This window comes from Phocoena phocoena, chromosome 19 (assembly GCF_963924675.1).
Source record: "Phocoena phocoena chromosome 19, mPhoPho1.1, whole genome shotgun sequence".
NCBI lineage: Eukaryota > Metazoa > Chordata > Mammalia > Artiodactyla > Phocoenidae > Phocoena > Phocoena phocoena.
In genome coordinates, this window is record NC_089237.1 from 23,232,878 (window position 1) to 23,258,384 (window position 25,507).

General features: G+C 47.0%; 2 protein-coding genes across 3 annotated transcripts; one reads left to right on the forward strand and one right to left on the reverse strand.

Moving 5' to 3' along the window:
- The first annotated feature begins 1,035 nt into the window (after nt 1–1,035).
- UBE2Z (ubiquitin conjugating enzyme E2 Z) lies at nt 1,036–13,681 on the forward strand. The gene is made up of 7 exons (XM_065897494.1): nt 1,036–1,349; nt 3,339–3,411; nt 5,339–5,526; nt 7,856–7,967; nt 10,572–10,684; nt 11,447–11,537; nt 13,511–13,681. Exons 1-7 carry the CDS (start codon nt 1,036–1,038, stop codon nt 13,679–13,681), a joined length of 1,062 nt encoding a protein of 353 aa, XP_065753566.1.
- Nucleotides 13,682–15,717: 2,036 nt separating this feature from the next.
- Nucleotides 15,718–24,940, reverse strand: SNF8 (SNF8 subunit of ESCRT-II). 2 transcript variants are annotated; one of them, XM_065897057.1, is made up of 8 exons: nt 24,806–24,940; nt 24,395–24,445; nt 22,774–22,912; nt 21,512–21,616; nt 20,803–20,875; nt 19,714–19,855; nt 18,438–18,512; nt 15,718–17,408 (listed from the first exon to the last, which is right to left on the reverse strand). In XM_065897057.1, exons 1-8 carry the CDS (start codon nt 24,857–24,859, stop codon nt 17,271–17,273), a joined length of 777 nt encoding a protein of 258 aa, XP_065753129.1. In that variant the 5' UTR covers nt 24,860–24,940; the 3' UTR covers nt 15,718–17,270. The 2 variants fall into 2 exon arrangements, with proteins under 2 accessions (XP_065753129.1, XP_065753130.1); XM_065897058.1 differs by lacking the exon at nt 24,395–24,445 and having other exon boundaries at nt 17,185–17,408; nt 24,806–24,859.
- Between the last annotated feature and the right edge of the window lie 567 nt (nt 24,941–25,507).

Here is a 25,507-nt window from a genome sequence, read left to right on the forward strand (position 1 = left end):
TGGCATGTGGGATCTTAGTTCCCCGACCAGGGATCGAACCCATGTCCCCTGCATTGTAAGGCGGATTCTTTACCACTGGACCACCAGGGAAGTCCCGATCCTGTATTCTGGATAGGGAAAAAAGGGAAAGCTTTTTTTTTGGACGGCTTGTTTTTGTTTTTTTGATGGCTTGTATTTTTTCAGCTTAATCTCAGTAAAGTCCTGAGGAATCCTCCCAGGATTTAAACTCACAGCCCCTTGATTCCTGCATATTCAAGGCCTTGTGGAAAGAAATGTTGAGATTGGAGTCAGGAGGCCTGATTTTCTTCTTTTTACCAAGCTTCTCTAGGTTTGTTTTATTATCCCTATGGCAACGCCTAGCAAAAGTGCCTGGCATTTAGCAAGCCCTTCATAAATATATATCGAATAAACTCTAAAACGAGGTAGTTTTTCACTCGTAGTTCCTGATTCCTTCCTTCCTTCCTCTTGGTCCTGTTGCAGGCAGGGGGCAATGGCAGCCTGCCCTCCGTGGGTGAGGGTGCAGGAAGGATAAATCACAGAGACTTTAGGACAGGAAGGGCCCTAAGCGGGTCAACTCTACTCAGCACCTCCCCACAAGGAAGCTGGATCCCCAGTCCTACCCCTTGGGCACGTCAGAGGGTCGCTTTCCTAGATGTGGTAAATGGTCCTCCTCTCCTCCCCTTTCAACGCTTGAAACTAAAATATTCCTTGGAATTGGGTCCTCAACTGCACCTAGGAGTCCGTACCCGCCTCAGAACTTCCTCCCGCAAAGCGCGGGACCCGCGCAGGCCCAGTACCCTCGCTTGGCCGGCGAGCTCCGACCCCCGCCCGCCCTGGAGGACTGTGGGTGGACGCTCTTGCAGAGCGCCTCTCGCTGGTCGGGGCGGGGGTGGGCGGAGCCAACACCGCCCAGGCCGGGGAAGCGGAGGGTGGGGACACTCTGGCCCCGCTCTCGGTGGTGCGGGGAGCGGGAGGGAGCAGCGGCCGCTCTGGTCGGCGGACGTGCTGTCGAGCAGTCCCGGAAGCGAAGGAGCGATGGCGGAGAGTCCGACTGAGGAGGCGGCGACAGCAGGCGCCGGGGCGGCGGGCCCCGGGGCGAGCGGCGTCGCCGGTGTTGTTGGCGTTAGCGGCGGCGGCGGGTTCGGGCCGCCTTTCCTGCCGGATGTGTGGGCGGCGGCGGCGGCAGCGGGCGGGGCCGGGGGGCCAGGGAGCGGCCTGGCTCCGTTGCCCGGGCTCCCGCCCTCGGCCGCTGCCCACGGGGCCGCGCTGCTTAGCCACTGGGACCCCACACTCAGCTCCGACTGGGACGGCGAGCGAACCGCGCCGCAGTGTCTACTCCGGATCAAGCGGTGAGCCGGGGTTTTTCCTCCCCCAGCCCCGAGCTCCGGGGCTCGACCTTCCCCGCCGCCCCCACCCTGTACCACTACCACCCCCACTGCCCTCGCGGTGGCCCAGCTCCCAAGCCCACATCTTGCCAGCCCGGAGCGTCGGGATCCAAGTCCCCTTTCCCCCCGCCCCCAGCCCCACACGCACCAAGCCCCTCCTCGCGTATCCAGGTCCGACCCCGCCCCTCGGTAACCTCCCTTGAGCCCTCAGTCTCCAGTCCGGACACCCTCCCCCACACCTCCCGACCTCCCGCCCGAAACCCGACCCTTTGGCGCTTCAGTAACACCCCCTCCCGCCCTCCGCACCGCCCCTCTCCCCCCTTCTTCACCCCAGCCCTGTTAGATGCAGCCCGGAGGCCCCACCCAGCGGTCCCCTGCGTCGTCTCCTCCCGAGCCCCATTTGTAAGACACACACACAGCTTGCTTTGCCCGGCCTGAGACGTCAGGCCATCCTGGCTTTATTCCCGGCCTCCTCAACCCCCTCCACAGAGTCCCCTACCCAAGTCTAGGTCGCTTCCCACGCATGCCAGCAGCCTTCTCTTGAACCACTTTTCCAGAACCCCAAAGCTCTCTACTCTCACACCTGTTCCAGGAACTCAAGCTTCCATCCCCCCGCCGCCCCCCCACCCAGTCTCACATTGGCTTGTGGTATCCCAGTCAAGACTTTCTTTTCTGTATTCTTTCCTCTGAGTCATGTGATTTACTTTCTGAAGCAAATGTACCCAATTGAAATATAGGAACAAAGGCCCAAGGCCCTTCTGTGCTTATTTCTCGGGTGACTGATCTCAGATCATATCATTTAATAGATAATGTTTCTGTGAAATTGCTTAGCATAGTACCTATCCCATAGGAAAAGGGAATGCTTTTTAGCTGCTATTAATCCTGAAACCTGTTTGCTCATAGCCAGACTCTCTCTCCCCATGCCACCATCACAGTCATCCTCATCTAGGTAATCACATTCCCCACATTCCAAGTTCTTTCAGATGTTTCTGCCTACTTTCAAGGTTGTACTAAAAATTAAACAGCATACTGTGTGTAAAGTACCTGGCCCAGTGCCTGACACAGTTTGCCAGCTCCATCAAGGCTGCCACCTCTAACAAGAAACTCAGCACTCCTCAACTCTTGTACTCCTTCAGCCATTTCAGTCTTCCAATCCTAACATACCTCTGAGTTCTGCCAATACTTCTTTTCCTCCACTCTGTCACTTGGTTGCACTTTTTTATGTCCCTCTGTACCGTAGCAAGTCCCTAGATTTCCCACCTATAGGCCCTTGCTCACAACTGATCCATTCTAGTTTATGAGCTATGACCTAGAAGTCCTCTCATCTTCTATAGTAATGACTTCATGTCATCCTCCACCTGTGAGATTCTCAGCAGTTTCAGAGGGTCCCCATCCCAACATGAAGAGGTCTGTACACTATTAGTCTCCTGGGCAAGAAGGCCATTATTGCTCCCTGCTAGCTCACTTGCTTCATATAATCCCCGTGCTAGCAACGGTCCACTGTGTGGTTTATGGAATTAGTTTTTTAGTGGAGTTGATTATGCCATCCCAGTTACCGAGAAATCTTCATTTAGCATTCAGCCGTAGTACCTGGGAATCTCGGAGGTGGGGAGTGAATGAAGTGCCATGTGGGAGGAAGTGAGAGTAAATGGGATGTGGCTTTTCCAGGGTGACATTGGATACCATTGGGATCTCTGATTTTTTTTTTCCCCCTCTCCCTTCCCTCCCCCTGAGGAAACAATGCCCCTTTGATGATAATTTGCTCTCTGCTTGCCTGACAAATACTCAGCTGAGATTTCTCAGCCAACAAGACGGTGCAAACATTTGTGGTACCAAGCACCACTTTCTCGAACCCTGGCCTCACTGAGGTGATAACAACTGTCCTGCTCAAGGGATTCCCCTTTTTTCTCCTCTCCCTCACTCCCTCCCCCACTTCCTCTTGGTGTTATACAGGGATATCATGTCCATTTATAAGGAGCCTCCTCCAGGAATGTTCGTTGTACCTGATACTGTTGACATGACTAAGGTATGTACCTTGGTGGGGTTTGGGGGTTATTGGGAAATTGGGCCCATAAAGTTGAAAGAGCCTAAAAGAGATTATCCAGCTCACATCTCTGATTACACAGATGAATAAATCAAAACCCCAAGAGAGTAAGTGGCTTGCCCAAGGTCACACAGTGAGGTGGAACGGAGCCTTGAACAGGTATCTGTTTTGGGGTGCCAAAAGGTCCTGGTTGGCTTGGAAAAGCCCAGTTTATGCCTGTTGTCCAAGCTTAATTATTAACAGAGCACTCTTTACCTCTCAAAAGTGCTCCAGTTAGGATGATAAATTATATGGTCACCCTATTGTACTAGCCAACTCTTCCCCCATCCTGCCACTCTTGACCTTTAAGTGTGGTGCTGTAAGTCAGATGCCAAGAAGGTTGGGGATGGGACAAGCTTGAGTGAACAGTGTTTGTAGTTACAGGGCCTTGTTTAGGCTCCTGTCCTTACTGATTGCTTTTGAATATCCTTTCCACCCCAAAGACCGTTCCTCTCTTGTCCACACACAGACACAAGAGAAAGCTTAAATTCCTCTGGCATAGATACCTAGACTTCTGTGTCATTGATTGCTCTACCCTGAGAAGTGAATTTTTACTTAAACTGATACCGGGAAGAAATCAGATTACCTAAATCTAGTGTTGTTTAAATGAAAACTCCTTTTAGTGTCAAATTTCTTATAGTAAAAATTCAGATTTGGTATTATTTGTGTGTCTGTTTTGTTTTGAATAGGTTTCCCTTTAAATTGATTTTTTTCTTTTTATGTGGTTGGAAATGTTTTTCCTGGGACATATTGTTCTTAGTCAAGTATTAGTGTTAATATGCTAGTCCCTGGGGTCCCAGAATTGATGTCATGTTGATACCATTTGAGCTTGCTATTCCAAATGACTGAAGGGTAAAAGATAACATAGGATGCCACCAGGGCAAGGTGGGGACTATAGACAGAGGCATTGGATTGCAGGTCCTTTTTCCTCTTGCTGTTTAAATTCTGAGCAGACTTAAGTGCCTAGGAGCCTTTGTAGATGAAGAAATATAACTGAGTCAGTTAGGTTTTCTTCCCTTCAAGAAGGGAAGTCTTGTTCAATAAATCACAGCTGGAGGAAGAGAACTTAGCATTTTGTTTCAAGTGCTGCTGATTTTTTTATATTATTATTAACCTACAGTGTTGGGGAAAGTTCTGGGGATAGTCTATGGCTCCGAGTGGACCCTGAGTTTCCCCATTTTTCTTTGTATCTTTCACACAGCTGGATGCTGCCTGAGCCACATCCTCCACAGTAGGTTTGAGCCTCTGCGGAGGAGACAGATACCGTAGGCCTCCATCACAACCCTCAGCTCTGCCCTGTGATTGGCACCGGTGCTGTGGCCTCCAATCCCTTTCTTCTTTTCCATTCATCTCCTCCCCTTTGTGCCACATAAATGGAGGGTGGAGTTGCATCGTACGCATGTTTAACCTAGGCAAATCAAACATACGTACTCAGTAAAAATATGTATTGATTTCTTAAAATTAAGCATGCTAGGACAATATTTTACAGATGTATATTATGTTTCGCACGTTGGTGTTCTATCCATTTGTTATATAAAATACTGATCAGGGAAGTCTGAACAAAAAACATGCTTTAAGGGAGTTTAAGGGACACTCAAGGGTGATTCTGGCTAGATTCAATTTTCACCTTGGGCTCTAACTTTAGAATGTAACCCCTGAGTAAGATGCCACTACACTGTAATGGGGTTTCTTAAAATTCCAAAAATATTTATTGGTGTGAGTGAGCACAGGCTATTCATTTTTCATGGTGAGGATATGGAATATGGATTCAGATGAAGGTCCTGCTTCTGGCGTGGGTAGCAAGTGGAAGCCAGGAGGGTTTGGGATGGGACATCACCTCACAATTTTGAGATGGGGTTTTATTTTGCAGATTCATGCATTGATCACAGGCCCATTTGACACTCCTTATGAAGGGGGTTTCTTCCTGTTCGTGTTTCGGTGTCCGCCCGACTATCCCATCCACCCACCTCGGGTCAAACTGATGACAACGGGCAATAACACAGTGAGGTTTAACCCCAACTTCTACCGCAATGGGAAAGTCTGCTTGAGTATTCTAGGGTAAGAGGAGACTTCTAAGTGGCCAAGTTGGTTGTTAGCAAATATTACTCTAGGCCAGCCTTCATCAACCAGGGTTTCTCATCTGAATCACAGGACACAGAAAATGATGGGAGTGACTGTTTCCTCAATTCTCCCCCGGATGGTACTTGATTACTGTCATTCTAGATGCAGAAAAAGAAGTTAATTCGTGACGTACAGTGGATGCCTTAGTGAAGTGGTTCACCCCGAGCAGCAGTAGCATCTGGGAATTTATAGCCATGTAGAGTCTGGGCCCCCACCCTAGAATTATTATATCAAGAACTCTGGGGGTAGGGCCAGCAGTCTGTGTCTTACAGGCTCTCCAGTTGATTCTGGTGCAAACTGTTGGAGAACCACTCCCTTAGGGCATCAGGGCTTAATTCTCTCCTGAGCAGGTTGAGAAAGGCTGCAGATCCTGTGCCATTCAAGGCTGTGAATGTCTTATTCCTGAGTCTCTCGTGAGTGGCTTTGGAGGCAGTGGTGGTGATGATGATGATTATGTTTTAGCAACTGAATGAAAAATGTCTGAGGTTGGAAGTCACATCAGATATGAAACACAGATGTTTCGAGTACATTTTTGTTTCTGGGTGCTACCAAGATTTTGCTTCATGTGGCTCTCATCCATTCCCTTTTAATCTCCTTCGGGGTTAAAAATTCAGAATGGAAATATCTTCTAGCATATTCTGGATTGGTCTTTTTAGTGTGGTCTGAATTTCCCTGGGGCATAGAACAAGTAAAAGTTGAAGTTAAGAAAGTTGCCCAGACTGATGATACTGTTTTCTTTCTTCCTGTCTGATCCAATATATTAGGTTTGTGTAGGGAAAAGGCAGCTGAAACAAACTTCTCCCTCTGCCCAGTTCTCTCAGATCGAAGAATATGTTCTGTGATTGCGGCAGTGAGAAAGTCTTTTGAAGGAGGTTGTCCTTAAAGAAGTCCTTTATCTCGTTAGGGTATAGGATTGTCTGTGCTGGAAGGATAGTGGTATATATAAACCACAGTGGTAAGGAAACTTAGTTGTTGTTTCTGTATGAAAGTTGTTCTTGTGTTTTTGTATTAGGTTTTCCTTCATTAGGCCAATATAAAACTATTTCGAGCAAACATCAGTTCACGGTAGAAACAGGGGAAGTAAGATGGTGGGGTAAAAGTGGCAGAAGTATCGGGTGGAAAAGGAGAAGCTACTCTGACTTTGAAAATTTGCCGTCAAGAATCAGAGTAGAAAATTCCCATGCGTACTTAGTTGACTATTCACTTTAACAGCTGCATTCCTTTCCTCCCTACCTAGAAAAAAATATTGGGCTGACTTACAAAAGAAATTGAATGAGTTTACCCTGTTGACTTCAATGCCCGAATACTAGATGCTTCGGAGAGCACAAGGTCTAGGGTTCCTGGGGGACCGAAGCTGAGAAGAGAGGTTGAGAGGCACTGAAGAGCGAGCTCTGAGGAAGTTACTGTTCCCCATTACTTACTGGCCTTCCCTCAAGGCCAGCAGGGAAAGGGAAGTGGCGAGTTAACTTGAACAAGGCAGTCCTGGTTCGGGTTGTGTTCAGCTTCCAGCTCAGGTGCCATCTCTTCAATTAATTGAGTTAAAAATAAATGTCCTTAATGTCCAAGCTTCCCTCCTTCTCCCAGCATTCCATCAGGCATACGAAAGAGAGGAGCAATTTTGGTGTTTCTCTGTTGTTGAAGATGTTGTTCATGTATTATTTTCAAACCCTCCACACTCTAGAAGTGCCCCTTATTCCCTTTCTGTCCTTTGGCAGAGTTCTGTAGTTTTCAGAGGATTTGACACTCTTTGGGGGTTTGATAGAGAGCTGGATCCCCGATCATCAACCCCACCACATGGCCTCTAACCAGGGAGCTTCAGTCCCTTCTCTGCCTCTGTGCTCTACTTCTCTCTCCTCTCTGACTCCATCACCACCCATAAATAAATAAGCTCTTTAAGATCCATAGAGGTTAACATTTAGCTTGCCTTTGGAGCTGTTTTCTTACCTTATTTCTTTCATTTTGATGAAGGGAACCTTCCCTGGCTACTGTTTCTCTCCTAGCCCAAAGAAAATCCCTTCAAAGTTACTTTGCTTGCTTTGCCCTCTTTTGTGACACTTGATAAGAGGATTAGGCAGTTGAGTGATCTCTGGTGAATGAGGGTGAGATGGAGGCTGGGAAATTCCAGAGTATTAATAGTGAAAGAGAAAGTGAGTCACTTATGATGGTGCTTCCAGGCCCCGGGGTACTCGTACACTGGTCTTTCTGTAGGGCCTTTCCCGTCTCTCTCTGCCTCACCCTCTTCCCTTCCCTCTGATGTGTTTTGCAGTACATGGACTGGCCCTGCCTGGAGCCCAGCCCAGAGCATCTCTTCCGTGCTCATCTCCATCCAGTCCCTGATGACTGAGAACCCTTATCACAATGAACCTGGCTTTGAGCAGGTAAGGCCAGGTGGGCCCAGCTTTGGGGTGTAGAATATTGGGTTTTGAGAGATCTGAAAGAGCTACTTGAGGGTTTTTGTTTTGTTTTTGACCTGGCTCAGCCCCATGTATTAAACTCGTCACTGTGGGAGAAGAAAGGAGCTGGCATGTGTGTGCCTTAATAATGAATTTTTTTCCCTGTTACAATAACATTGTCAAGTTATTTCCATTTGACTTGGATTAAAGTCAGTGGAGTCATTTGGAAATTGATTCTGCGTCTGTTTTGGGGGCTCTTGGAGCCAGTGTGTTCTTCTGTATGCCTTCATTCCCCAGTATCCCTTTAAGGTGCTCCCTAGTGACTACTGCTGAGCCAGACTTTCTTTTGGAGTTACGAAGTACTGTTACCTGCAGAACCACAGGAACAGTCATTGGCTAGGGCAAGAATATTTTAGTCAGTGCTGCCAAATAGAAGGTGGAGAAAACTCATAATTTCCAAGGGTGTACTATATGCCAGCCCCTTCCAAACTTTTATATGTAACTTCTCATTTAATCCTCATACTAACTCTGCAAGATAAATGTTATCCCCATTTTCAGCTGAGGTAATGGTGACTCGGAGAGGTTAGTTAACTTTCACAAGGACACACAGATCAGGATGTAGTCCCAGGAGCCCAAAGTCTTCCATTGTTTCAAAGCCCCTTCCAGATTACTCATGAGCACAGGAAAAGAGTTCCAGTGATATTATCAAAAGATATAATAATTCAGTTTAAATGATTAAAACAGCTTAATTCATTTTGAAACTATTTGAGATGACACTAACATTGGTGATTCTTCTGTAGTCTTAAACAAAGGGAAATACCCTTTAAGAATGAAAAAAAATTGGGCTTCCCTGGTGGCGCAGTGGTTGGAGGTCCGCCTGCCGATGTGGGGGACACGGGTTCGTGCCCCGGTCTGGGAGGGTCCCACATGCCGCGGAGCGGCTGGGCCCGTGGGCCGTGGCCGCTGAGCCTGTGCGTCCGTGGCCTGTGCTCCTCGGCGGGAGAGGCCACAGCAGTGAGAGGCCCGCGTACGGTAAAAAAAAAAAAAAAAAAGGAACAAAAATTATTCCCTAAGCCATCCTTTCAAACAAATAGTGAATGTGATTTCAGGAGTAGGTGGAAATGGAAACGGACCTCATTGGCTAACCAAGGACCTGATTTTTACGTCTTGTTTGGAAATTCAAGAGATGGGACTTTTATTCTTAAAACTACCAAACATTCTTGGTTCACAGAACCCCCTTGTCTTGGTAGTTTTTTTTCACAGTTCCCTAGGCAGAAAGAAATGCCACACTGTTCCATTTGTTAAGTAGTTAGGTCTAAACAACTTACTTCCTTCTCAGATGACTACACTGACTTAATAATAGGATGTGTACACCTGTTCAGTGCCATACGACTTTTAAAATCTTGGAATCAGATCAGAGCCACCACCCTCATTTCTGTTCCCTCCTGTTTTCATATGCTACTTGCTATTTATTAAAGTAGTGACTGAAAATCCAGCTTCGTGAAAACAATATGTCATCAAAAGGAATGTAATACAGTTCAACATTAAAACTGAACTACCTAGGGCTTCCCTGGTGGCGCAGTGGTTGGGAGTCCACCTGCCGGTGCGGGGGACGCGGGTTCGTGCCCCGGTCCGGGAGGATCCCGCATGCCGCGGAGCGGCTGGGCCCGTGAGCCATGGCCGCTGGGCCTGCGCTTCCGGAGCCTGTGCTTCGCAACGGGAGAGGCCACAACAGTGAGAGGCCCGCGTACCACAACAACAACAACAAAAAACTGAACTACCTATCTCAAGGTAGTAGTTTGCATGGAATTTCACAGGTGTTGAATACTGTGGTTTTCCTCAAAAAGTTTACAGTATCCCATAGTGCCCTTCTCATTTCGCTGTGGTGCACGTTGGGAACGTGGTGGTAGGCTGAAGGCATGTGTGTATTTCCTGTTCATTACATGTTTTGATCAGAGCCAAGGCTCTGATTGACTAGAGTTGGTGGTGGGAGGGGGGAACAAGGGAAGAGTTAAAGGGTGGAACGCCATGCTCCCGTCTGTTCACGCCCACATGTTCCTATCAGCTCTCCAGACCAGGTTCGGAGTTTTTTCTTTTGAAAACTTCAGGTTCTACTTCTGATAGACAATAGTTGAATTCAGTGATGGTGGAATCCACAGATGTGTAAAGGAGTTACCCAGGAAGCATCCTGATATCTATAGGTTTTTCAGGCTAAGACTCCTAGCATCATTTATACCTTTTTGTCCCACCATTATTCTTATACATGGTTATTTCCCACTTAATCCTTCCTGCGAGGCCTTTCATTTCAGGCTTAGGGAAATTTGATGGATGTGGTTTGCTGCTTATAGGTCAAATGACCCATAACAGAGGATGGGTACTGGTATGTGTGGCGGGGGGGGGGGGGGTGCGGGGTGAGTGGTCTCAAGGACTTAGTTGCTCTTCATGGATCTGGCATATAGTGGGAAAGGTATCCTCTTAGTTCATTTGCTTGGGTCACGTACCCCATACTAATCCTAAGATCTCTTCCCATTGGCTTTTCTTTTCACCTAAATTTTGTACTTGGATACTGTGGTGTCTGTCACATTATAGGAGAGACATCCAGGAGACAGCAAAAATTACAATGAATGTATTCGGCATGAGACCATCAGAGTGGCGGTCTGTGACATGATGGAAGGGAAGTGTCCCTGCCCTGAACCCTTACGGTATGTGTGAAGAGAGCCCACTTGCTATTTGGTATTCCTTCTGGTATTCCTTCTGGATATTTAGCTTGTTCGTACATTTGAGAACCTTTGCGGAAAGATGTGGTTCATGCTTTTAAAGAGCAAGTGACCAAGGGGTTACCCAAAAGGAAGTTCAGAGAGCTTTTTGGTTCTTGGAGAGTGCCGAGCCTGATGGGAAAGACATAGTCCGTGCCTTCAGGGAGCCCCTGTTTGACTAAAGACACTTAACTGTTATACAGCCAAATGAGGTGTAGAGTACTTCATAATAAACCCATTTCTTAGGGTTCAAGTTTATTTCTTGGTGTTAAAAACTAGATGAGCAAAGAGTTAATGAAACAAACTTTTCTAGGAAGTGGGGGGGCAACGGTTTTTTCTTTCTTTTTTCTTAATTGACGTACAGTTGATTACAATGTTTCAGGTGTATCTAGGAGAATTTTGAGTAAGGTTTGGGATTAGGGATGGCCTGTGGAAAACGAATGAGAATGAGCGAAGTCATGAGTTGAAGTTGGAGTTCAAATGGTCAGTATTAACAGTCACTCTCATTTTATAATCCTTAGGGTATAAGGGAAATCAACCATGGGCAGTCAGCTGTTTCTTTTTCCATTTTCCATTGAAAGATCTTTGTAGGAAACCAAATCTGGTCTTGGGAACTCTAGCTGCTGAATTCGGCATTAAGGTTAGATGGTGAAGGGGTGGTGCCTTCCCCTCTTGTTCCTAAGTGAAGCTTCTTTGCTTGTTTTCCAGAGGGGTGATGGAGAAGTCCTTCCTGGAGTATTATGACTTCTATGAGGTGGCCTGCAAAGATCGTCTGCACCTTCAAGGCCAGACTATGCAGGTAACAGAGCCCCTGCTGCTGACTCCAGAGGCCTTACAACAGACCATGTAAACCCCCCTCACAAGGGTGACATCCACATCTCTCATAGAGTTCAGAGCCAAAAGGAACCTGGTGCATTGAGTAGCTGAGGCCCAGAGAGAGACTGAAGTCATATGGAGTTGGTTCTAGGTTCCTGGCATAAAGTAGGTACTCAAGAGTAGAATCTGAATCCTCCTGCTTTCTAGCCTGGAACTCCTTCCCTTCTTGGTCAGTAGTCTTTTCAAACCAAGAACATTCGGCCCTCTCAGAACTTAGGGATTATGAGAGTCATCTGTTGGAATTCCATCCCTAGCCCAGGGGGGTGCTAAGAGAAGGAATGCTTAGGGAAACATTGGGTGTGCAATTATTGTTGAAAGAACCTAATACAAGGATGGTAACCAGTTGTTCATTCTCTGCCTCTACTGGGGAAATGTGCTTCTGCTTCCAATAAAAATGCAGAATTTAGGCTTGCTTAAAAGAAGAGGTTCTTATTAAACCGAATTGTAAATAGGATCCAATATAAGCAACTGGTTGAGAAGCTTCCTGTCCTGAAGGGCCAGTCCTGTGTCTGTTGGACCATTTACTTGCTTAGAAAAGTGGTGACTTGGATAAGTGGCTAAAGCCTCTTCAGGTTCTTTCCAGTTATTTTTGGTCTATGTTCCCACCCAGCCAGCACCACCAGCAGTGGGAGTAACTGTTTCCTCAGGTGCTGCTCAGAGATGGTAGCTTCCCTGTCCTCCCTTCAAGGACTTCCCTCCTACGTCCCGCATTTAAACTCAAAGGGCAGGACCAGCTCAAGACTGACTTGTCTCCTGAACCTTTTTTGAGAACATACCGAGGATGATGCATGCTGTAGCTTGTTCCCCATCAGGAATTATCATTGCTGGTATCTAGCAGCATTTCTAATATTCAGTCTGTGAAGGAAAACCAACTCATGACAAGGGAAGGGCAGGGAGGAGCAGCATCTGGGAAGGTGGAGAATGGGTGGAAATGGAGCCAGTGAGGGAAGGAGGAAGGTTTGGGAAATTGACAGCTCCAGAGTAAGTGTGGAGTTCAGTTTTGGGAGAACATAACCCTCAAATGTGAAAAGTATGGGCTGTAGTCACAAGAGACTGACTTACATCCACTGGCCCTTGATCATGATGGTAATGTGTGGGCAGAAGTGTGGAAGGAGTTTAGGTGGGAGAAGCAGACATTATGTGAGAGGGAAAATCGTGGACTTTTTGTAACAGCCAAAAGGAAAGAGGTCTCCACTTGTTTGAACGCTGGGCAAGCTACTTTGCTGCCATAATCCTTATTTAGCATTTTAAATTTCTTTTTTTATACCCTTCACCCCACCCATAGTTATTTTTGAGACTTTAAGGACAGTTAACCCCTTTCCACGTAATGTTTGGTTATCTTTGATCTCGAATGACAAGGACTGGAGTGATGCCCAGAAACCTGGACAGGAATGTGATGACTGGTCCGTGGGGAGGAGGGCAGGTGCTTATCCGAAGTCAGAACTCCTTCATTCTAGACCTGCCTGTGATCTCAGAAAAGCAAATTACCCTTTTTGAGTATAGGGAATGAAGGATAATTTTCCCCTTATATAGTTTGTATGAGGTTAATTGAAAACACCAGCACACTTAATGATTACAGTCCTGGTCTTGAATTTCTCTTCCCTATCTATCTCGCCGTTACTGTGTCCCCCCTTTCTGCACAGTGGCTTGCTTTGGGGGAATGCAAACACATTTTAATGTTGGCCCAAGCCAGACCTATCTGGGGTGGTGAACGTGCCACAATATTCCTAAACAAAGATGATGTTGTCTGCTGTTGGCAACTCTCTGTGCTATGCCCCCTTCTGTCCCCATGCTCAGAAGTTGAGCGTGTGTTTCACGTGGGCCTAAAGCTGCTCTGTCTAGGGTGAGCCACCCAGACTTGAATCTTCCTTCCCGCTTGTCTCCTTTCCCCCACAGGACCCTTTTGGAGAGAAGCGGGGCCACTTTGACTACCAGTCCCTCTTGATGCGCCTGGGACTGATTCGTCAGAAAGTGCTGGAGAGGCTCCATAATGAGAACGCCGAAATGGACTCTGATAGCAGCTCGTCTGGGACAGAGACAGACCTGCACGGGAGCCTGAGGGTTTAGACCCTGCTCCCCTCTCCCCTCCCCCCACTCGAGAGTCCCAGCAAAGTCCCTTCCCCCCACCCCAGGGATGGAGAGGCACTTGTGTATCTCCCTCCAAATGTGACATCATCCTGCAAGATGGCAAGAACCAAGCAAGCTTGGATCCCAGGGTGTGGAAGTGGGGAGGCTGTTCCCGATCTGACCTCCTTGGCTCTCGAGCATCTGGGGCTGTGTTCATCCCATATCAGGGGCCAAGGTACCTATGCAGGAGCATCTAGGGCGAGGGCCTCTGGCAAAAACAAAACAACCAACACACCTCTCCACAGGGCCAGGTCCTTAGGGACAGGTGGAGACAGAAATTGCAATTCCTAGAGGGAGTGTGCCCAAACGATTTATGGGGATATCTGGAAGGGAGCTTGGGGTGGGGAGCTGTCTGTGACACTTAAGCAGTCTGGGTGGTTGTCTGTCTGTCTTCAGTTTTGAAGCAGGGCTTCCCAATGCCCTTTTCCTCCCTGTCTCTTTACCCCCATTATTTCCCACAGGCCAGCCTAATTTTGTTTTTCCTAATTTATAGTCACTGTTCTAGACAGACCAAAGAGAAGGAACAGTGGTGGAGTCTAGGCTGCTGACGAGTAAGCTTTACCAGCACCTGAGCACCTTTCTCCTCTGCCCCCCATTCCCTCACCCACTCTAGATTTAAGACAGAAGGTAAATGTGACTGGGCCTGAACCGAGGTCTTGGGAAAGCCTGCACAGACACCATAAGAAGCTGACTTGCCGTTCGTTCCCGCAATCACCGATTTGAAAAGTTCCCAATGCAGACAACTGTTGTGTGTTTGGGATTAGAGCCACTACATAGAACAGTCTCTTACAGATTTTTCATAAATACTAGTCACAATGAGGGTATTACTCCTGGGGGTGGGGTACAGGGGGGAGGCTGATGCTAGTCCTATTGTATTTCGTTTGGCTATCCTTGTGTGTTTTCACCTCAGCCTGTAGTCCCCCTCCTCATTTCAAGGCCCAGGGAGGGGGCTTCCATGATGGTGGGGCTTCCGTGGTGGCGCAGTGGTGGTTGAGAGTCTGCCTGCCGATGCAGGGGACACGGGTTCATGCCCCGGTCCGGGAAGATCCCACATGCTGCGGAGCGGCTGGGCCCGTGAGCCATGGCCGCTGAGCCTGCGCGTCCAGAGCCTGTGCTCCGCAACGGGAGAGGCCACAACAGTGAGAGGCCCGTGTACCGCTTAAAAAAAAAAAAAAAGGCCCAGGGAGTTGTGGGGAGCAAGGGTGGCCAATGGCAGAGGGGATTGGGGCTGGGACTCTGTGAAGACTCCTCTCCTTCTCCCTGCCCCCCCACCCCCAGCTGCTCTGTCACTGACTCTGATGGGTGTTTGCCTGGCTGTGTCGCTTCTCTATCTGTTTAGCTGCAGTGATCCTTTATCTGGTTGGCTCAGAAAAATGTGCTTTAGGTGCCCTGTGACACTGGGCATCAAGGGAACCCATCCTTCCCCTTTTCGATGTGTTCTCCTGTACCTTCCAGATTCTTACTGATAGGTCTCCCAGGGGGGTATTGGTGAACCACATGACACAGGGCCTCAGTCAGTATCCAGCCACATGTAAGGGAGAGGATAACTTGTACCTGCTCTGCCCGCTGCTAGAGAGGCCTCTGCCTTGTGGGTCATGAGACTTCCTGGGGAAGTTGGGAAGGGGGTTGGGCACAAAGGAGAATGTCCTACTTGGGAGGGCAGGAAGCAAAGGAACTGGACAGGAAGTGGGCTTGGGGGACAGAAGTATAGCTTTGAAACCTGAAGGCTGGGCCTCTTCACAAGAAGACTGAAGAAGGGGCCCTGCTTCCAATTTCCCTCTTCCATTCCCAGAGCTAGTACAGGGCTTGGAAGAATGCCCTTGGTCTGTTGGTCCAGTGTTACCTGTCATACATTTAAGTGTTCCCACTTTCAAGTGACAATCCTCTCCTTGGTCCTGCCATGGGCAGAGCATGTCTGGCGTACCAGCCTGACTTTCACGTCCTAATCTTGAGTTGAGGAAATATATGCACAGGAGTCAAAGAGATGTCTTTATATCTGACTGTACATAAATGACGTTTTTTGTTTTTTTTTTTTTTCTTTTTGGTGCAATAAAGTTTGTTTTGGCAGAAGGAGGAAGCGCCTATGGGTGTGGGAGGGTTTGTGTAAAAGGAAGAACGGGATTGTTTTGACAGCCACACCTCTCACCTAGGCCTGAAACTGTCAGGGATAAAGATAGTGCTCAGTGGAAGCCAAAAACTTGGGTTACGTGGTGTGGGTGGAAGCAGGACTACTGGTGGCAAAAGTTCCCATCATTAAGAAATAGGGTCCTTTTTTTTGAGGCTGTAACTTTGGCAGTCAGGAAAGGAATGCCATCTTAGCCTCGGCTGCTTCGAAAGAAATACCTGTTCAGGAAGTGAGCTTGTCCTCAAGGACAGGCAGAGGTAGAGATGGGCTCAGGCTATATATTCCCCTTGCTAAGGGAAAGGTGTCTTAGTATAGATAGTCCAAACCATTGGGTTTTCAGTTTTCCGATACCAAACTACCCCTTCTTAGGAATTCAGAATTCAGACCATGAAGATGGGGCTTAATGCTGGCCTCCCAGCTCATCACCTTCTCTACTTGCTATAGAAGGCTCTTGCTTTCTGGTACAGAGGCTTTTCCTCTTGGCTGACCATGTGTGTCGGAAGAAATTATACACAAAATGTCCTGCCAGCCTGTGCCACGCAAAGCTGCATACAAGAAAGCGTGGGCCCAGGCTCTAGCTTTGGCTCTGCTTAAGGTGGTGGCCTCTGGTCAATTAGATTCCTCACCTGCCAAAGTTAAGGACACCTATTTAACTTTTAAGGTTGTGAGGACTATACAAGGTGTATATAAAACTGGGTGTCTGGTAGGTGTTCAATAAATGATTCCCTTTCCCACCCCTAAGGTTAGAGGGATGACCTGATGATCACTATAGGAGGAAAAGGTAGTAAGGAATTTGAGGAATACTGCATCCACTATTGGTTAACTCCCCTCAAATTAAATTTTCTTTTCTGTAACCACCATTTAACATTGACCTCTATTTCCTTCATACTCGTAGCTGAGCCTGCTGCCATAACCTGGAACCTCTACAAAGGAAGCTGGAAGAGACTGAAAGGGTGACTATTTACTGGTCCGTTAGGGTCTGCTCATTTGAGATAAGGAACATTTTATGCGGAAGGGGTTTGAATTAACAGAGGCTATAATTTATGTCTCAGGGCCACAGAAACTAGACTGTCTAGCCAGGAGACAGAAGGCCTTCATTCTAGGCCCAGCTCTACCATGAACTTGTAGATGACCTGTGCAAGTCATTTTATACATGTTCACTGTTATCTATGTTACTCAGGTTATCCTTAGCGGATAAAAAAGGTTTTCTCCCATAAAGATGCAATGTGAAGGCACTTTAAAAAAAAAAAAAGTAATGGCTGAAGAATACTGGGGGAAGAAAAAAATTGGAATTTTTTTTGGTTTTTTTGGTTCTTTTTTAAAACAAAGTTGTTGAGGTTTTATTCACCACCAGCTCCTCCCTCTTCTCCCTGCCTGCTGCTGTGCCCCCTTCCGCATTCCCAGTCAGGGGAGGGCTTCTCTGGCCTCCTCAGCTGTAATCTCCTGGGAGTAGAGGTCAGTGAAGAGAGCTGGCAGCCAGTAGTGGGCCTCGCCTGGGGCCTGCAGGTCCAGCCAAGCCAGCCCTTCCTTCAGCAGGTGTTCCTGGCAGAAAAAGGAAAAATCAACTGAGAAAGGGGGGTTTACATAATGTAGGGTAGATAATCCTCAAACCTATCTTGGCTTCAGTGGGGTTTTCAAACTAAATCTACAAGAGTGCCTTCACATATTTACACAGCCAAATTAGAATGATTTGTTTAGCCTAGGTCTTTGCCTGAGGTGTGAGAAATGCCACCAAGTTGCTTAATCTGTGCTGCTGGGAAAGAGGATAACGACAAAGTGGGATGTTGTGGAAGGAAGGGCTACAGAAATATTTGCTATATGGCTTTGAGCAAATCACTAACTCCATTCCCTAAAACAAAATGGAGAGCAGTACCTTTCAGTTAACTTATGGAGTAACAGACAGCTAGGGGGAAACCTTTTTGGAAAAGTTAACGGAAAAACCGTATTAGTATTAGAATGGACTCACAGTTCCTATAGCTGGAAGTATGCTCCAGATGGGTTGGTTCTACCCAATATCATTAAATGTTTGTTATCCCCACTTCAGATGAAGTTAGGTCTATAGTTCAACTGCCTGCATGAGGAGAAAGGTGTTGAAAGCCAGGGTTCCTACGTGCTCATGCACTCCCTCTTCACATCAGTCTTCATCAGTACCATGAAATGTGTATATATAAAACTATATGTAACATGCACTACAATAGTATATAGTTACAGCAATGTAGTTACCAGCAGTTAATAATCTGTACTAACAGTGTTACTTCCAGTACAAGCCACAGTAACCATCTGACCAGGCTTTCCAGGTCAGCAGAGAGAGGCATTGGTGACTCCCCAGTGGCAGTGGCAGCCTGGCTGTACCCATGTGCCAGGGCTGGAAGCCTGCCTTTGTGAGTTCTACCTCTCAGTGCCATCTTCAGAGAAATGCTGGGGTTACTTCTGGTGTGGCAGCAGCAGCCTTCCAGGCAAGAAGTCAGCAGAGAGAGAGAGAGGCCAAAGCGCTTGCCTGTGTGGTACCTGTCTACCCTCCTCCTCCCATCTGGGGCCCATCTTTTCTGGGCCATTCCAAAAGTCACATACCAGCACTTGCCGCGCTCGCTCCGTCTCCCATTTAAGACTGGCTTTGATGTCACTGACAGTCACATAGCCACTTTTCTGAAGGAAGGAGGAATGGAGGCTGTGTCAGTTAAGAGTGTCCTTTCCCTTAGAATCCAGCATCTGCCCAGGGACAATTAATTTACCCAGGCAGGAGGGGGAACTGCCCTTGGGTGAAGCCTAAGAGAGCACAGAAGAATGTTTAGAGGTCCCAGTAGAGAGCAAGAGAGAAGTGACTTTCAGGATGACAGAGGTAGGTTGAGGGGTTCAGTCCTAAAAAGTAGAGTCGAGTCCCTGGTACTAAAATATTAATGTAGACTTTACCAGAGAACTCTAAAGTGACAAGGAAAGATTCAGAATGATTAACTGATAGGAAGAAATGGTGATCATCATAAACTGTTCATAATCTAAAATATTTAAGTATTCAGCCCCTGTCCTGCCTCACCCTAACCATTCCCCAATCCAGAAAAGCCCCCTCCCTCGTTTAGTTCTATTCTACATTACAGAATTGAGAAAACTGAACATGTCTTCCCTAAAAACATGATAAGGATTTCGAGGAAGATGATATAGCTTAAGGCATTGCTGAGGAACAGGAGGATGGCAAACAAGATTAAACATTTTTTCAAAGAATCCATAAAGTAGTTTTATGAAGACATCAAAAAATCTGTCCACCAAGGAAATTCAGTTAGTGGTCTGCATGTCTGTCTACACTAGACTGTAAGCTCCTTGAGAGCAGGAACTATATGGTACCCATCTTTATATGCTCCTACAGCCTGGCCCAGTGCTTTGCACTATAGCTGCTCAATAAACGTCTGCTAAATAAGCACAGGTCTGAGTAGTGCATCCGTTAGTTTCAGCAAAAGACCTGAGTGATGGAGGGGAGATCAGAAAATCCCCTCCCAGACTGCCTCTACACGCACATGCGCGCGTGCACGCACGGACACACACGCGCACACGCACACATACACACACTCCCCCTCCCTCCCCCTCCCTCCCTCTCTCCTCTCTCTCTCCCTTCCTCCCTCCCTCCCTCCCCCCTCACACACACACACGCACACACGCACACATACACTCTCCCACCCTCCCTCTCCCTCCCTCCCTCTCTCCTCTCCTCCCTCCCTCCCTCCCTCCCCCCCCCACACGCACACACGCACACATACACTCTCCCTCCCTCCCCCTCCCTCCCTCCCTCCCTCTCTCCTCCCTCCCTCCCTCCCCCCCCCCCCCCACACACACACGCACGCACACGGCCCACCAGTACCTCTGCCAGCTGCAGCACCACAGTGTGATCCATATTAAGCTCAGCTGGAACAGACTGAATGAGGTAAGTGCCGCCCACAGGGATGATGCCGAAGCCAGTGCCCAGTGCCTTTAGTTTCTTGATGGCCCTGATCAGGTCGTCTCTGAGGTGAGGAAGAGCTGCTTAAAGACCCCTGGCAGACCAGACCTAGCAACAATGCAGTTTCAGCTCTGCCCTGGGCAGGATACCATGACTGAAGACTCACAAGGCCGCACAACATTTAACTACATCAGTAAAAAGGCAGGGTCAAAGTGCACCAAATGGTGCTTGGACATTCCAGGGAAATGGTATAGGAGTCAGGCTCTCCACTTAGCAAACCATTCCAATACCAGACAGAGGTAAAAAATATGCTTCCAGGAGCCCATCAGGAAATGTGAATAAGTGAGCTGAACTTAAGAGACAATAGGGAGTACTGTAAACTATGGCAAAATAGAGATTTGAAAGGGGCAACCCAGCTGATTACTGCCATTTGGAAATTCAGGCCCAGTAGTGCCAGATTTTGATTTCTTAGTTGACAACTAACTGAAATTAAAGAAAACCCACAAGATAATGTGTAGACCACATATCCAGCCCACATACTGAGAGTCTTTTTTACCTTTTCTCAAATTGGAGTCACACAAAGGCTAGTGAACCAGGTCAATTTACACCCCATCTTCTGAGCCCAACTCCTTTTCCCAGCCTTTCTCAGTGCCAGCTCTAGTCTCCTTGACCACAAATAATGTCAACAGTGTATACAGCCCCGAGTACGTTTAAAAAGAAGAAAAAAAAAAAGTGTATACACACACCCACATTATTTTTATGCATGAAAAAAATGCTTAGAAGGAAATCTACCAAAACTTTTAACAGTTGTAATATCTCAGTTGAGAATGGGTTTTTTGTTTTTTTATATCTCTATTTTCAGATTTATAAAATAAAAACATTTCTTCTGATCATGAAGAGGAATAAAAATGATTCTTAAACTAGCCTAGACGAACGAGTGGTAAGGAGAAAAGATTTCCACCTTTTTTAAAGACCTTTCTATACTCCAAGGGGTTGGAAGGCAAAACCTACTGGCTGACATCCTGGGCGAATTTGCCCCTTCCTTTTAACACCTGTTGATGTAGTTCCTCCAGAGTTATCAGACCTATTGGAGAGGGGGACAGAAAGCAGTTGAAGGATTACCTTTATGACTTTAAAAAAAAAAAAAAGACAGCATCTCTGAAAAACTGTAAATGCTCTCTTGACACCAAGGCTATGTCTACAGCCAATGATTTCTGTCTATAGCCAATGATTTCTAACTAGGTTTAAGTTTTATTTCTTAACTTCAACACAGACCATTCAGTGTTCTTATTAAGATGATATCACTGAATGATCGTTTTAAAGCTAACATTCTGGGGAGCACAGAGACTCCATTGGCATCACCGCACCTTGGAGAAGCAGGGCAGGCCTATAGTAACTAATGAGAAAATCATAACCCGGACACATCATCTATCAGGGAAAAAGGCCTATTTCCTACCTGCCTGTATGTTCTGTAACAACTAGGAGCTAAGGCTTCCTGGCCAAAGACCTTCGGAGAATAGAGATAATCATTCAGATTTACCCTTGGCCATGGAGACTGGTCATGGATTCAACATCATGAAGCACTAAGATACTTCTCAGGACCTAACAGCTTCTCAAGACCTTACTGGCCTGCAGACTGCAGGATAGGAAAGATCATCTTTCAAGATTTTTTCCCTCTCAGAGAAGCCCAAAGCCCAGTCCAGGACCGAGCCACCCTCACCTCCATTCCGGTGTTTCAGGGCCAGGCACACTTCGATAATCTGGACACCCAGCTCGTAATAGAAGTCTCCCACGCCTAGCATCTCAGACCAAAATCCTTTTCCAGCTAAAAGACAGAAAAACAAAAGCTAGGTTATTCAATAGTTACATCTTTTCTTTCAAAGTTAGATTAAAACATCTATTCTAGTGCTTGCTTCGGCAGCCCATATACTTAAAAAAATACATCTATTCTATGGGAAGTCTTCTCTGCCCAGCCTTACGTCCTTCTGCTCCACTTACAACTCAGGATCCTCAGCACAATCTGACTCTTGGTAATTCCTACTAAACAACAGGTTCAGACAGTTCTAAAGGTGGGCAATCTATTTGGCTGCTAACTCTGGCTCAGGATACTATAAAAGTGAGTTTCCTTTCCCAAAGCATGCAGTGAAATATAATGGGACATATGGTCTAGACAGGCTAAGAAAAAGAATATGCAGACCTGGCATTCAAAAATCCATTGAAGATATTTTATTGAGTAAAAAATGCAAGTTACAGAGTAATAATTACAGCATAATCCCATATATTTTTATATATATATATATATATTTTTTTTTTTTTTTTTTTTTTGCGGTACACGGGCCTCTCACTGTTGTGGCCTCTCCCGTTGCAGAGCACAGGCTCCAGACACGCAGGCTCAGCAGCCATGGCTCATGGCCCCAGCCGCTCTGCAGCATGTGGGATCTTCCCGGACTGGGACATGAACCCGTGTCCCCTGCATCGGCAGGCAGACTCTCAACCACTGCGCCACCAGGGAAGCCCAATCCCATATATTTTTAAAAAACAGTTTATAAATATGATGAAGGTGTCTAGAAAGATATACCTTAAACTGTTAACAGTACTTTATCTCTGCAATTACGGGCAGGGTCAGAAGACTTCCACTTTCTCGTTTTCTTTTTTCTCCTTTGTTGACTGACTGCCTGAATACATGCTACTTTTATCAAAACTTTTTTTTTTTAACAAAGGGAAAAATAGTCATAAAAAATTCCACAGCACAGCATTCCAGGGAAGATCATGTACACGGCTACTCAGCCTGCACTCCAACCTCTCCATCTTTCCCATCAAACTGGATACTCAGCCATCCTGCCAGGGACTCCCTGAAGACAACATCCTCTGGATCTCCCTGTAGGCCCTTATAGAAGACGCCCCAACAGTAGTGACAACAACTAGGTGAGCTTTGTCCCTTAGCAACCCTAGAAGAACACTGGACCCCTACAGACAACTTACAGGCCAGAGGATCCACCCCAATGGTGGCACACATGTCCTGGAACTGCACCCGGAACTCAGGATTCTTCCGTATCTCCTGCTTGTGCTTGCTGGCAAATTCTTCCAGGTTGGTCTTGAACATGTCCAACTGCTTTGACATCTGCAGGATGAATCACAGTTAAGTTTAGAGAACTTCCTTCATCACAAAATACAAAATTAAAGAAATAGAAAAAAAATTTTTTTCCTTGTGCTGAGAACTCTTAGGGTTTACTCTCTTAATAACTCTCATTATATAACATACAACAGCATTAATTATATTTCGCTTGTTGTAAGTGCTTCTTTTCTTTTTCCCAGAAGAAAAAAATGTTATTAAATTGAAGGTGCAATCAACAAGGACCTATTGCATAGCACAGGGAACTCTACTCAATATCCTGTAATAACCTATATGGGAAAAGAATCTGAAAAAGAACAGACATATGTTTATGTATAACTGAATCACTGTGCTGTACACCTGAAACGAACAAAACATTGTAAATCAACTATACTCAAAAATAAAATAAAAATTTTTTTTAATCTAATGAAATTAATTAGTTGAAGAGGCACCTAATAATTCTGCAGCATTCACACGGTGGGAAATCTTCAGCCACTGACAGAAAGGCTAGATAGGAGAGAAAGGAAGCCTGGCATGAATTAGGTGTGTTGTTTTAACCTCTGAGTCAAGAACCTCCTTGGGGATAACCATAGATAAAGAATCTCTGAGGAAGGGATGTGGCTCTACCAGAGTAGATTCTAAAGCTAAATACTTTTGGTTTGGGGATATTCTGACTTCCCATTTGCATTACTCCTTCTCTTTCCCTAATTAACAACCTATCTTCAGCTCACCAAGAATAACCACTCCTGGCCCAGCATCTCCTCATTTCCAACATATTAGAAATTTACACATTATTATAATCACCATTTCCAGTTGATTCCTGCACGTTATCTCCCCTGAGTGGGAGCTTTTGAACAGCACACCCTGTGTCTATTTATTTTCCTCAGTTCAAGGGCCCATTTCCCTGCCTCACTGCCTCCTTCTCTTCTTCACCAGGCAAAATAACTGAGTAAACAACAGGGCATGTACAGAAAAGGGAAGTGTTAGAGAAGGAAACTGCAGGAGCCATACCCCCATCACTGACACTTCTGGTATGCACCTAGATGTGATGGTGGTGGGTGCCACAGGTTAGGCAATATTTTCAGGTTATTCTTAGGTATTTAAAGTAAAAACCCAAAAGACCTAAATCAAACAACTCTACCACTTACTACCCATGTAACCTTGGATAAAGCACTTAACACCTCAGTGCCCTCAATTTGAAAGTGCGAAGAACAGAGTTCCTTCCTGATAGGACTGTCAGGAGGAATGAACAAGGCAGTGTATGTAAAGAAAACGGACATGTGCCTGGGACGCTACAAGCAGGTAATCACTCAAAGATGTTAGCTATCATTGTTATCAGCAAGTCACCTAAATGATCTGAGCAGCCCAGAAACTGGGGTTTGCCAAATGCCCTATTTTTAGTTCGATCCAAACAATCTGGTTTATATCAAAGGTGTCCTGCCCAGCCTTGTCGGATCTCCTTTGCTGCCTGGAGCCCTCCATCCCACTCACCTGCGCCAGCTGGTCCTCAGCCAAGACAGTCCCTCGCTCCTTATACTTGGCCTGTCAGACAAATAGACCAGGATGAGTTGAGAGAGTGGGTGCTGGGGGCTCCCACTTGTACTGCCTCCGCAGAAGTATTAAGAGGGTCTCGCAAATGGTTTTTCTTAGGGAGAGGGGGTGAGGAAGTAGAATAGACGACTCGACTGTAGTCTAATTGGGGGAAGTGGGGGAAAGGGCTGATGGATCTAGGGATGCTGACATTCCAATACACCGGAAGCTGGAGAAACTCAATTCCCTGGGACCGAGAAACCCGCGTCAGATTCTGTTGGGAGGCGATCTGAGGGTACAGAGCTCTGCGCGGAGAGACTTCTGTCTCTCGCGGGTCTGGAGTGATTGTAGGGCCCGCCTCCTTCCCCTCACCTCCGCAAGCTTCTTCTTGGCGATGGCGCCGGCTCCTACTCCGCGGCGGTGCATCCCCACCGTGGCCCGCGGGCCGCCCCGCTGCCGGGACCCCGGGTCTCCGCGTCCCGGGATCCTCCACCAGCTCCCCCACGCGGATGCGCAAACTGGACGTCATCTCCGCGCGCCGGAAGCTACGCCCAGACTTCCGGCCGCCGGGCTGAACTCCCCCACTGCCAGGGGCTGGGCGTCCCCGCCTCGTGCTCCAGCCAGGATCCGCAAAACTGTTTGCGGCCCAGCGCTCCCCACACAGGTGGACGCCTCGGACCCTCTCGAGTTCATGCGACTGCCCCCACCGCCACCCCAGCCTGCAAGTGAAGGCCCGCCGCTGCGCACTGGCCGTCTGTTGCGTGCGACGCGCTGAGTTGGGCGCCGAGCGTTCCATATTAAACATAAAACAATCCGTTCTACGCTAATGGAGCTTGCCATTTGGAATCACACGTAGAGCTTCTGACTGGGGAAGGCCTTACAGTTAAGAACTTGGACTCTGGAATTAGTTTACCTGGTTCCATAGCTCACTTCCACTACGTATGGTCCAGTAACTTAAGGCAAATACCTTAATCTCTTTGTGTTCCATTTTCCACAGTTGAGAAAGAGTAATACCTACTCATGAAGTCATTCTGAGAATTAAGCCAGAAAATATATAACAAAGCATTTAGTGCA